This window comes from Hyperoodon ampullatus (assembly GCF_949752795.1).
Source record: "Hyperoodon ampullatus genome assembly, chromosome: 4".
Classification (NCBI taxonomy): domain Eukaryota; kingdom Metazoa; phylum Chordata; class Mammalia; order Artiodactyla; family Ziphiidae; genus Hyperoodon; species Hyperoodon ampullatus.
In genome coordinates, this window is record NC_136917.1 from 93043935 (window position 1) to 93056398 (window position 12464).

General features: G+C 33.6%; 1 protein-coding gene across 1 annotated transcript in view; it reads left to right on the forward strand.

Moving 5' to 3' along the window:
• SLCO6A1 (solute carrier organic anion transporter family member 6A1) overlaps positions 1-12464 on the forward strand; it is a gene marked incomplete at both ends in the record, with an annotated part of 57236 nt that overhangs the window by 27077 nt on the left and 17695 nt on the right. Inside the window, one exon of the mRNA XM_079701593.1 lies at positions 6026-6179. Coding sequence (XP_079557719.1) covers positions 6026-6179 — 154 coding nt within the window. The remainder of the gene's footprint in view (positions 1-6025; positions 6180-12464) is intronic.

Below are 12464 nucleotides of genomic sequence, written 5' to 3' on the forward strand. Positions count from 1 at the left end.
AAAGAACTGGGCAGAGATTGATGTTAAAGAAGAGAAACAGAACTGGAATTGAAAACCAAAGGACTAAGCAAGTAAAATAAGTAAAGAAAACAAGACTTACACTTGAGCTAAAATGAAGTGGCTTATGGCAGACCAATGCTCCCACTAAGAACACCTAGAAAAGCTGAATAACGTTTTAAAAATGTGTTTAAGGGCATAAGACAGTTGTTTCGGCAACTAGGAATTTAAAGACCAAAATCCTGGAGAAAGGCAAACCTTGTGAGGAGAAGCAAACTTCTGCAGTTGCATTTTACCCTGAGTATATTTACTATTTCTGGACATTGGCAAGAAGCTGGCACTTCTGGCAAAGTGTCTGGGCAAAAAGCATCTAGTAAGATGACAAAAACCTTTACAGACAAGCAAAACTTAGGGAATTCAGCACAACCAAACCAGCTTTACAACACATGTAAAGGAACTACTCTAGGCATGAAACACAAGAGAAGGAAAAGACCTACAATAACAAACCCAAAACAATTAAGAAAATGGTAATAGGAACATACATTTCGATAATTACCTTAAATGTAAATGGATGAAATGCTCCAAGCAGACATAGACTGGCTGAATGGTTACAAAAACAAGACCCATATATATGCTGTTTACAAGAGACTCACTTCAGACCTAGGGACACATACAGACTGAAAGTGAGGGGATGAAAAAAAGATATTCCATACAAACGGAAATCAAAAGAAAGCTGGAGTAGCAATTCTCATGTCAGATGAAATGGAGTTTAAAACAAAGACTATTACAAGAGACAAGGCCACTACATAATGATCAAGAGATCAATCCAAGAAGAAGATATAGCAACTGTAAACATTTATGCACCCAACGTGGGAGCACCTCAATACATAAGGCAAATTCTAACAGCCATAAAAGGAGAAATCGACAGTAACACAATCATAGTAGGGGACTTTAACACCCCATTTTCACCAATGGACAGATCATCCAAAATGAAAATGAATAAGGAAACACAAGGTTTAAATGACACATTAAACAAAATGAACTGAACTGATATTTATAGGACATCCTATCCAAAAACAACAGAATACACTTTCTTCTCAAGTGCTCATGGAACATTCTCCAGGAGAGATCAATTCTTGGGTCACAAATCAAGCCTTGGTAAATTTAAGAAAATCAAAATCGTATCAAGTATCTTTTCTGACCACAACGCTATGAGACTAGATATAAATTACAAGAAAAAATCTGTAAAAAATACAAACACCTGGAGGCTAAACAATACACTACTTAATAACGAAGTGATCACTGAAGAAATCAAAGAGGAAATTAAAAAATACCTAGAAACAAATGACAATGAAAACACGATGACCCAAAACCTATGGGATGAGGCAATAGCAGTTCTAAGAGGGAAGTTTATAACAATACAATCCTACCTTAAGAAACAAGAAACATCTCAAATAAACAATCTAACCTTACACCTAAAGCAATTAGAGAAAGAAGAACAAAAACACTCCAAAGTTAGCAGAAGGAAAGAAATCATAAAGATCAGATCAGAAATAAATGAAAAAGAAATGAAGGAAATGATAGCAAAGATCCATAAAACTAAAAGTTGGTTCTTTAAGAAGATAAACAAAATTGATAAACCATTAGCCAGACTCATCAAGAAAAAAAGGGAGACGACTCAAATCAATAGGATTAGAAATGGAAAAGGGGAAGTAACAACAGACACTGCAGAAATACAAAGGATCATGAGAGATTACTACAAGCAACTCTATGCCAATAAAATGGACAACCTAGAAGAAATGGACAAATTTTTAGAAAAGCATAACCTTCCAAGACTGAACCAGGAAGAAATAGAAAATATGAACGGACCAATTACAAGCACTGAAATTGAAACTGTAATTAAAAATCTTCCAACAAACAAAAGCCCAGGACCAGATGGCTTCACAGGTAAATTTTATCAAACATTTAGAGAAGATCTAACAGCTATCCTTCAAAAACTCTTCCAAAATATAGCAGAGGGAGGAACACACCCAAACTCATTCTACGAGGCCACCATCACCCTGATACCAAAACCAGACAAAGATGTCACAAAACTACAGGCCAATATCACTAATGAACATAGATGCAAAAATCCTCAACAAAATACTAGCAAACAGAATCCAACAGCACATTAAAAGGATCATACACCATGATCAAGTGGGGTTTATCCCAGGATAAAAGAATGGAATTAGAACACTCCCTAACACCACACACAAAGATAAACTCAACATGGATTAAAGACCTAAATATAAGGCCAGACACTATCAAACTGTTAGAGGAAAATATAGGCAGAACACTCTATGACATAAATCACAGCAAGATCGTTTTTGACCCAGCTCCTAGAGAAATGGAAATAAAAACAAAAATAAACAAATGGGACCTAATGAAACTTAAAAGCTTTTGCACAGCAAAGGAAAGCATAAACAAGACAAAAAGACAACCCTCAAAATGGGAGAAAATATTTGCAAATGAAGCAACTGACAGATGATTAATCTCCCTAATTTACAAGCAGCTCATGCTGCTCAATATCAAAAGAGCAAACAACCCAATCCAAAAATGGGTAGAACACCTAAATAGGCATTTCTCCAAAGAAGATGTACAGATTGTCAAAAAACACATGAAAGAATGCTCAACATCATTAATCATTAGAGAAATGCAAATCAAAACTACAATGCGATATCATCTTAAACCGGTCAGAATGGCCATCATCAAAAAATCTACAAACAATAAATTCTGGAGAGGGTGTGGGGAAAAGGGAACCCTCTTGCACTGTTGGTGGGAATGTAAATTGATACAGCCACTATGGAGAACAGTATGGAGGTTCCTTAAAAAACTAAACACAGAACTACCATACAACCCAGCAATCCCACTTCTGGACATATACCCTGAGAAATCCATAATTCAAAGAGTTATGAACCACAATGTTCACTGCAGCACTATTTACAATAGCCAGGACATGGAAACAACCTAAGTGTCCATTGACAGATGAATGGATAAAGAATATGTGGCACATATAAGCAATGGATTATTACTCAGCCATAAAAAGAAATGAAACTGAGTTATTTGTAGTGTGGTGGATGGACCTAGAATCTGTCATACAGAGTGAAGTAAGTCAGAAAGAGAAAAACAAATACTGTAATGCTAACACATATATATGGAATCTAAAAAAAAATAAAATAAAAAACGTTATGAAGAACCAGGACAGGAGTAAAGACACAGACGTAGAGAGTGCACTTGAGGACACGGGGAGGGAGAAGGGTAAGCTGGGACGAAGTGAAAGAGTGGCATGGACATATATACACTACCAAATGTAAAATAGATAGCTAATGGGAAGCAGGCACATAGCACAGGGAGATTATTTCAGTGCTTTGTGACCACCTAGAGGGGTGGGATAGGGAGGTTGGGAGGGAGACGCAAGAGGGAGGAAATATGGAGATATATGTATATGTATAGCTGATTGACTTTGTTATAAAGCAGAAACTAACACACCATTGTAAAGCAATTATACTCCAATAAAGATGTTAAAATCAAGCAACCAACCAACTAACTCATAGAAAAAGAGATCAGGTTTGTGGTTAACAAAGGCAGAGGGTTAAGGGATCGGGAATTGAATGAACACAGTCAAAATGCACAAACTACCAGTTATAAGGTAAATAAGTACTAGGGAAGTAATGTACAACATGACAGATATAATTAATACTGCTGTATGTCATATATGAAAGTTGTTAAGAGGGTAAATTCTAAGAGTTTCATTACAAGGAGAAAATTTTTTCTCTTTAATTTTGTGTTGATATGAGATGATGGATGTTCACTAAACTTATTGTGGTAATCATTTCATGATGTATGTAAGTCTAATAATTATGCTGTACATCTTAAACTTATACAGTGCTGTGTCAATTATATCTCAGTAAATTCTGGAAAATACTTAAAAAAATGTTAACAATACTATCAAACAGAAAGAGATACTGTAGAAGAAAAGATCGATATATAAGACTCTATGGCATTTACATACTACCTACAAACAAGTTGAAATTGATATTAACAATACCATTAACAAAAGTATCAAGAAAAAGAAATTCTTTTTTTTTTTAAGTATTATTTATTTATTTATTTATTTATTTTTGGCTGTGTTGGGTCTTCGTTTCTGTGCGTGGGCTTTCTCTAGTTGCGGCGAGCGGGGGCCACTCTTCATCGCGGTGCACGGGCCTCTCACTGTCGCGGCCTCTCTTGTTGTGGAGCACAAGCTCCAGACGCGCAGGCTCAGTAGTTGAGGCTCACGGGCCTAGTTGCTCCACGGCATGTGGGATCTTCCCAGACCAGGGCTCGAACCCGTGTCCCCTGCATTGGCAGGCAGATTCTCAACCACTGCGCCACCAGGGAAGGCCAAGAAAAAGAAATTCTTAAGGATAAATATGATAAAGATGTAAAAGCCCTATGCACTGATTTCTGTAAAACATTGCTGACAGTAATTAAAGACCTAAATTTTTAAATGAAGAGATATCCCATATTTGTGGGTTACAAAACTCAGGATCTTTAAGATGTTAATCCTCCCCAAATTGATGTATGTATTTGATATAATCACAATCAAAATCCCAGCAAGCTTTCTTTTTTAGGTATTGGAAAAATGACTTTTAAATTCATATAGTTATGCAAAGGATCTAGAAAAACCACAAACAATTCTAAAGAACAAAGGTGGAGGACTAACGCTATTTGATTTCAAGACTTATTATAAAGCTATAATAATCAAGAAAGTAGTATTGGAGTAAATATAGACCAATAAGTCAGTGGAACAGAATGGAGAGTCCAAAAATAAGCACACACATATATAGATAATTGATTTTTGATAGGGTGCATATGCAATTTAGCAGAGGACATACAGTCATTTTAACAAATGATGCTGGAACAATTAGATATCTATATTTAAACAAACTTTGATCCATATCTTATATCATATGATTAATTAATTCAAAATGGATTGTAGATGTAATTGTGAAATATAAAATTCCAGGAATATGAGGAAAATTTATGTGAAGTTGGGTTCAGCGAAGATTTCTTAGTTATGACACCAAATATGTGATACATAAAGAAATATATTGATAAATTGGTCTTCATTAAAATAAAAAGCATCTGCTCTTTGAAAGATCCCATTAAGGTAATGCAGAAACAAGCCATAGACTGTGAGAAGATATTTGAAAATCATATATCTAACAAAGAACTTGGTTTCTAGAACATATAAAGAACTTTCAATGCTTAGTAATATCCACAAAAATGGGCAAAAGATTTAAACAGATATTTAACCAAATAATAGATACAGATGGAAAATAAGCACATGGAAAGATGTCCAGCATCAGTAATTAGGGAAATACGTATTAAAAACCACAATATGAAGTTACTGTATCCTTGTTAGAATGTCTAAAATTAAAAAGACTGACTATTCCAAGTGTTGACAAGGAATATAGAAAGCAATTGAAATCTTACACACTGCTTGTGAGAATGCAAAATAGTACAATCACTTTGGAAAACTCTTTGACAGTTTCTTAAAAGTTAAATGAACACCTACCATATGATCCAAACATTCTACTCCTTAATATTTATCTAAGAGACATGGAAGCATATGACCATACAAAGACCATGTAAAGACCAGCTGCATGAAAGAAGCCAGACAAAGAAAGTGCTATGAAATTCCAACTAATGAACAGTTTCAGAAAGTAGATCAGCAGATGCCATTGGGTGGAGGAATTACAAAGGAGAACGAGGGAACTATTGGGGGTGATGATTATGTTTGTTAACATGATTGCAGTGATGGTTTCACAAGTGTATGCAGATTGTATGCTTTAAAAATGTACAGTTTATTGTATATCTGTTGTACCTAAATCTGTTAAAATTATTTAAATAATCATATTTTATTGATCTCATTGATATCTTTGTGTATACATTAATAAGGATAATACAGTTGTATTATAATTACATTCAATCTCTTCTTTTACAGAACAGGGCAGTTGGGAAACCTGACAGCTCCTTGCAATTCTCATTGTAAATGTTCATCTTCATTTTATTCTGCTACATGTGGAAGAAATGATATTGGATATTTTTCTCCTTGCTTTGCAGGTTGTACATATTCTAAAACATTAAAGAATCACAAGGTAATTATCTTTTTCTCTGCTTCTTCCTCTCCATTAAGAAGTGCAACTTATAGATGATGTTTATATTTTACTCCTGCTCTCTATAAAATCCTTTCCCCTTCTTATTTTCCCTTTCTTAAATTTTTCTTAAATTATGGCTTCATGTGATCACAATACATAGGACTTGTGAGAATTGGGAGTGAAGTAGGGACCCAGGTTTTAAAAATTCTGTGTTTCTCTCTCCTCTCTCTTTGTCTAGTCTTTGCGAGGGGAAGAGAGCAACAAAGAAGATATTTCCTGACCCATGGGCATTATGTCATCTTCCTTAGCAGGCAATAAAGTACTTTATTAGTACTTTATTTATTAGTATGTACATAACAATATTCTTTTTCCTGTTACACAGATCATTTTATTATAGTATATTAGCATGCCTGACCAACTTTATTTCCTCGTTGTCGTATTTTCACTGGCCTACTATTTAACAATATATCTTCAGTTTTTAATTGAATATTAATATTAAAAGGATTATATACCCTTTAAAAAATCTTTCGTCTTAAATGTTTAAAATGATTCTTTAAAAATTTTAAATTTAAAATGGTTATTTATATGTATTATATATTTTAAAAACTATTACATGTTTTAAATGATTTATATATTTTAAAATATATTTAAAATGATATTTAAAATCTTTAAAATATATTACTGTGGGAAGCTTTAAATGTAATAGAAAACCAAAATGAACTCCCATATGTTAGTTACCCATCCTCAACAATTTATTAACTTATGGAAAATCTTAATTTACACTCCTGTTTACTTCCTCTCCTCCATTTTATTTTGACAAGTAAATGATTTTTTAAATCTCATGTTGTCACCACAGAATAAAGCAGAACTGCTTGACCTTGGGGTTTTGATCCATGGGATATTCAAGAGCTAAAAATGCCAGCCACTATATAGCTCCAACCCATCTTTCTTTTTCTGGGGAATCCCTTTTAGGGATTTGTTTCTATTTCATAAAAATCTTTATAATTTCTCTTCATTTCTCTAAGGAATAATGAATAATGAATAATGAAATAATTCACAAAATAGTGACTCAAACTGTGTGATAACATTTGATGCTGAATAAAAATTGAAAGAATAAAATATTTTTGACAAAAATTAGATCTGTTATGAATTACCCAGGACAATTAGCCTTGAAAGAAATAATGGCTCTGAAGGAAAACTGACAATAGCATAAGTTATGATTAATACAGTTTGATACAGATGAAACCAATTAATGGATAAAATATACATTAATTTCAAATGGGAAAGAACTGATGCCAGTAAAAATAATTTTAACAAAATGAAAATAAGAGAAATACCATATACAAAAAATTATTGTGTCTAAATTGTGTTAATGGAATTCCCTCTGGAAAATTTTTTTCAGTGAAAATTTGTCACCTTTGAAATAATTCGGATTAAATGTTCATATTCAAAATATAAGGGTCAAATGTATTAGAATTGAGTGCTCTTCAATTACACTTATGCAAAAGTTTACAAGAGGAGTGGTAGGAAATACTACACCTTTGAAGATTTCTAAGTTTCTATAGAAAATCATAGCTTTACCAAAACTGAAAATAGATATCTGCTCTTCATGTTGATAATATTCCAAGTGTTTTGCCTCATTGAGACCCACATATTCTTATCCATGCTATCAAGATCTTCAAATTTCCTTATATAGATACGAAAGAAATCTTGGGATTTTCTTCATGATCTTCTCACTGGGACTAGCTCTTTTCAGCAGCTGATATGGCTTTCAGTATAAAATAGCAGTATCAGGGGTCTTCTTCCAGAGACTGCTGTAGTCCAACAGGAGCCTCATTCTACATATCTATAGAGAAGGGAAGTCAGTCTCGTCCAAAGCATTAAGGATTACAAGAAGCCAGGCTTCAGGATCTCTTCCAGTTGAAACATCCCTAGAATATTTTAACTTCATTTACTGATTTCCAACCTTTGTGTTATTTTTGTCATATATTTTATTTCTCCATATATTTTAAAGGACACATACTGTTATTGTTGTTTTTTTGTACAGTCAATATGCACTTATATTTACCCACTTCCTTGCATTTCCATGTTTTCATATGAGATTTTTTTTTTCCTTAAGAACCGTATTTCACTCTCATTTCTGAAAAGAAAAACTGTTTTCACTTGGTATGGAATTCTGTATTGGCAGTGATGCCCACCCGCCACCCCACCCCCTGACCGTGCCCCAGCATTTGAAAGATGTCATTATATTGTCTTTATGTCTGTGGCTGCTTAGCTGCTTTTAAGATTTTCTCTTTGTTTTTGACTTTTAGCAATTTTACTTTGATATGCCTGGATGTGGTTTTCATTATATTTATTTTGCTAGGGTTTCACAGAATATCTTTAGTCCGTGGATTTATGTCTATCAGTTGGAAAATTCTCAGCTATTATTTCTCCCTCACTTTCTCCTCTTTTATTGGTTGTGGAGGATGCACCATATATTAGTTTAATATTGCTGCATAACAAATTACTACAGCCTTAGTGTCTTTAAATAATACCCATTTATTAGCTCACAGGTCAGAAGTCCAGATATGGCATTGCTGGTTCCTCTGCTCAGAGTCTCACAGACTGAAATCAGGGTGTTGGCTGAAATACATTCCTTTCTGGAGGCTCTGGGAATCTACTCCCAAGGTCTTTCAGATTTTGGGCCAAATTCAGTTCCATTGGGCTGTAAAAAATGAAGCCCCTATTTCCTTGGTAGCTGTCTGCTGAGGGCCAATTTTAGGTCTTTAGAGGCTACCCCCATTCTTTGCCACATGACTCCTCCCATCTTCAAAGCCAGCAACAGAATCTCCCTTATGACACATGCTTTGAATCTTTGACTTCAGGAAAAGCTCAGTTCCTTTTATATATTATCTAATTAGGTGAAGTTTACCTCTGTTTCTTAAAGTCAGCTATGCCATGTAACATAACTTAGTAAGGGGATTAAAATCCACCAATTCACATCAATCTAGGGATTATGCAGGTTTATAAAATAACAGTATGGGAATCTTAGGTGCCATCTTAGTATTCTGCCTAACAGCAGACTACAAACAGACCTTTCTACTGTATCCCATACTCTTTTGCTCTTTTCTCTATTTTCCATCTCCTTTTATCTGTTTGTTTAAATGTAGATATTTTCTGTTGACCTGTCTTCCACTTACTATTTCTGTATTCTGCCATGTCTGCTTTGTTGTTAAACCCATTACTGAGGTTGTAAGTTTACTCATTGTATTTTTCCGTTCTAACTTTTATGTTTCTGTAGAATCCAAGTCCCTGGTGAAATTCCACATCATTTAAGATAGTTTATCCATTTACCCTCTATTTTCTGGAAAATATTAATCATAACTATTTAAAGTTCTTGCTATTAAGTCTACTATCTGTAGCAGTCTACTTATATTCTTTTCCTAATTTTAAGGCAATTATTCTTGTCATTTTGCATACCTTGTAATAATATATGAAATCCTGAACATTATATATGAAAAATATATCTTAATATAATTATACAGTTGTCTATTTCTCTCTTTATTTTGACTTCCTGTATTTTAGACCCTCTTATTGTGTGCATACACATTAATAATTGTCACAGCTTCTTGATGAATTGTTCCTTTCATCTTTACAAAATGTCCCTTTCTATCTTGGGCAGTACTGTTTGTCTTGAAGTCTGTTTTATATATTAAACAGTCATTGTAAGCTTTCTTGCTGTTTTCATGGTTTATCTTACTTCTATCATTTTATTTTCCAACTATTCATGTCTTTATGTTTAAAGTGTCCCCTGTAGCCAAGGTATAATATGCTTTTGCTTTTTCCTCAATTCTGTTAATGTCTGTCTTTCAATTGTAGTTTTTAGACAACTGACATTTATTATAATTATTGATATGGTAGACTTAGATCTATCTTCTTCTTTTATTATTTGAATTGAATATATTTTACTATTTCATTTTAATATAATTTTTCCCATTTTGGTTGTATCTCTTTGGATATAACTCTACAGTTCTTCAGCCCTTCCAGAGCCTAATATCTTGTGATTCTACCATCTGTTCACTAAACTTTCTTCACACTTTCACTTTTCCCCTTAGTCATCTTAGGCTCTATGGTCTGCAATTATTTATTGTACTGGATATCTTTTTTCTGACCTCCAGATCCACTTTTCACCTTCTCTACCCTCCTCACTGTCCCAAGAGACCAAACTATAGGATGAGAGTTCTATTATCATATATAATCTATTATCATATAGACTATGATAATAAGGAGTCTTGATAGAAAGTCAGAAAGATGGGGGGAAAAAGTGAAGTCGTTGTGTTTATTTTCTTGGTTCCCTCTCTGAACCATGGACTGACTGCCTCCCTTGCCTGCAAGTCTTAATTTCTTTCAGGGAGGCCTTCTCCATATGATTTTCTCCTTCTGGTAACCATTCTTACCCTAGGACCCTTCAAATCTACTTTCAAAATACATACTAGATCTGGCTATCTTCATCATTTTCTCTGATACCGGGGCCCCAGTCACCAATGACTTGCATCTTACTTCAAGAGCTTTTTAACTGTTTTCTCTGCTTTTACCCTTGCTTCCACAGTTCAGTAGCCTCAATATATCAGCTAGAGTGATCTTTTTAAAAATGTCATTTATACATCTATCCCTCTAATGGTTGGTTTCACATTACTAAGAATAAAAACTGAAGTTCTTAAATTGCTCTTGCAATTACCTACCAGTTTCTATATAAATCCTTCCCTCATTACTCCAATTTTATCTTCTCTTAGTTTCCCTCATGTTCACTCTGATTCAACCAAATTTTTCTCCTTGCTTTTCTTTGAATTTGTCAAGCAAGCTCCAGTCCCAAGGCTTTTCAATTTCTGTTTTGTTTTTCCCACCTGGAATATACTTCTTTCAGGTAACCACATGGCTCACTCCCTTACCTTCTTCGAATCTCTGCTCAAATATCACTGTATCATTGTAGCATTACCTGATCATGCTAAATTCACCCCTATAATCCCTGTTTTTTTTCCTTACTTTACTTTTTCCTCCATAGTATTCGTCACCATGTGCTCCATTAAAGATTCTTTTTTTAAAAAAAATTGCCTATCTCATGCAAGTAAAAAATTTCCTACATGAGGGCAGGGATTTCTATTGTATTGTTTACTATGTTTTCACAATACCTAGAATGATGTTTAGCACATAGGCATTATAAAAAAAATATGGTAGAATGAATGATTTGCTATTTAGATATTTCTATTTTTCTTTACTATATCCAGTAACCACTTAGCAGCTCCCCTAAACAACGGACATGGTTTTTGTACCATCATTTTCTGAATCACCCAGGTTCAAGCCATCTTTATTTCCTCTTATTCCTTCACTGGTAACTTAGTTTAATATTTCTACTGAATTTTTAAAATTATTATTATTATTTAATTTAGAATCTTTTCAATAGATTAACAAATTGCTAACTGGTCTCTGTATCTCCAACTCTGTTTAGTTCTTCTTAGAAAATATCACCTATCCATCTTCCTTGAGTTATCAATAATAATATAACAACCCCAAGTTTTCATTCATTCCCATTAGGGACTACATTATGACTTATGTTGGCTTTAGGCACTTTTGCCTTTTTAAACCCCTTCCTTCACTTAAAAAAAGAAAGAAAGAGAGAGAGAGAGATTGATTTAATGTACAACTGCTTTGGCGTAAAGACAAATATGATCCAGGCTGGATGCATTATAATATATTCATTATTATGATATTTATTTTTTCTCTGATTTTAAAAGACACTAAAATTAAAACCTTTTTTTTTGGTTCTGAAAGTATTGTGGGTCCTAGGTACACTATGCCTACTCTGCCTGATATATAACAGCCCTGTCATCATCACATACAAAATAAAGTCTTGCCTTTGCAGCATAGTTCTAAAACTGTCTACGATTGGGTAACTCTCCGTATTTCAAATCTCAGCTAAAATTCCACTTTATTCATTACATTTTCCATATTTGTCCTTAATCTATATCTCTCTCCAACAATTATTTGTACAATTAAATGTAAATATTTTTAGTGAAATTTCTTAAATTAATAGAATTTTTCCTAAGTAACTATAATTATATATAAACATACACAATTCTTTGTTAGGTAAAATACCTTGATCTTATTTATCATTAGTGGTTCATTTGTAAGTTATGAATGGCAGATTTAATATAAGGATATTTACTAATAAAACTGCCTAGTCTCCCTGCAGTTATTGATTTAATTTTTATTTTACAATTATAAGAGTTTTTGTCTTATGACTAT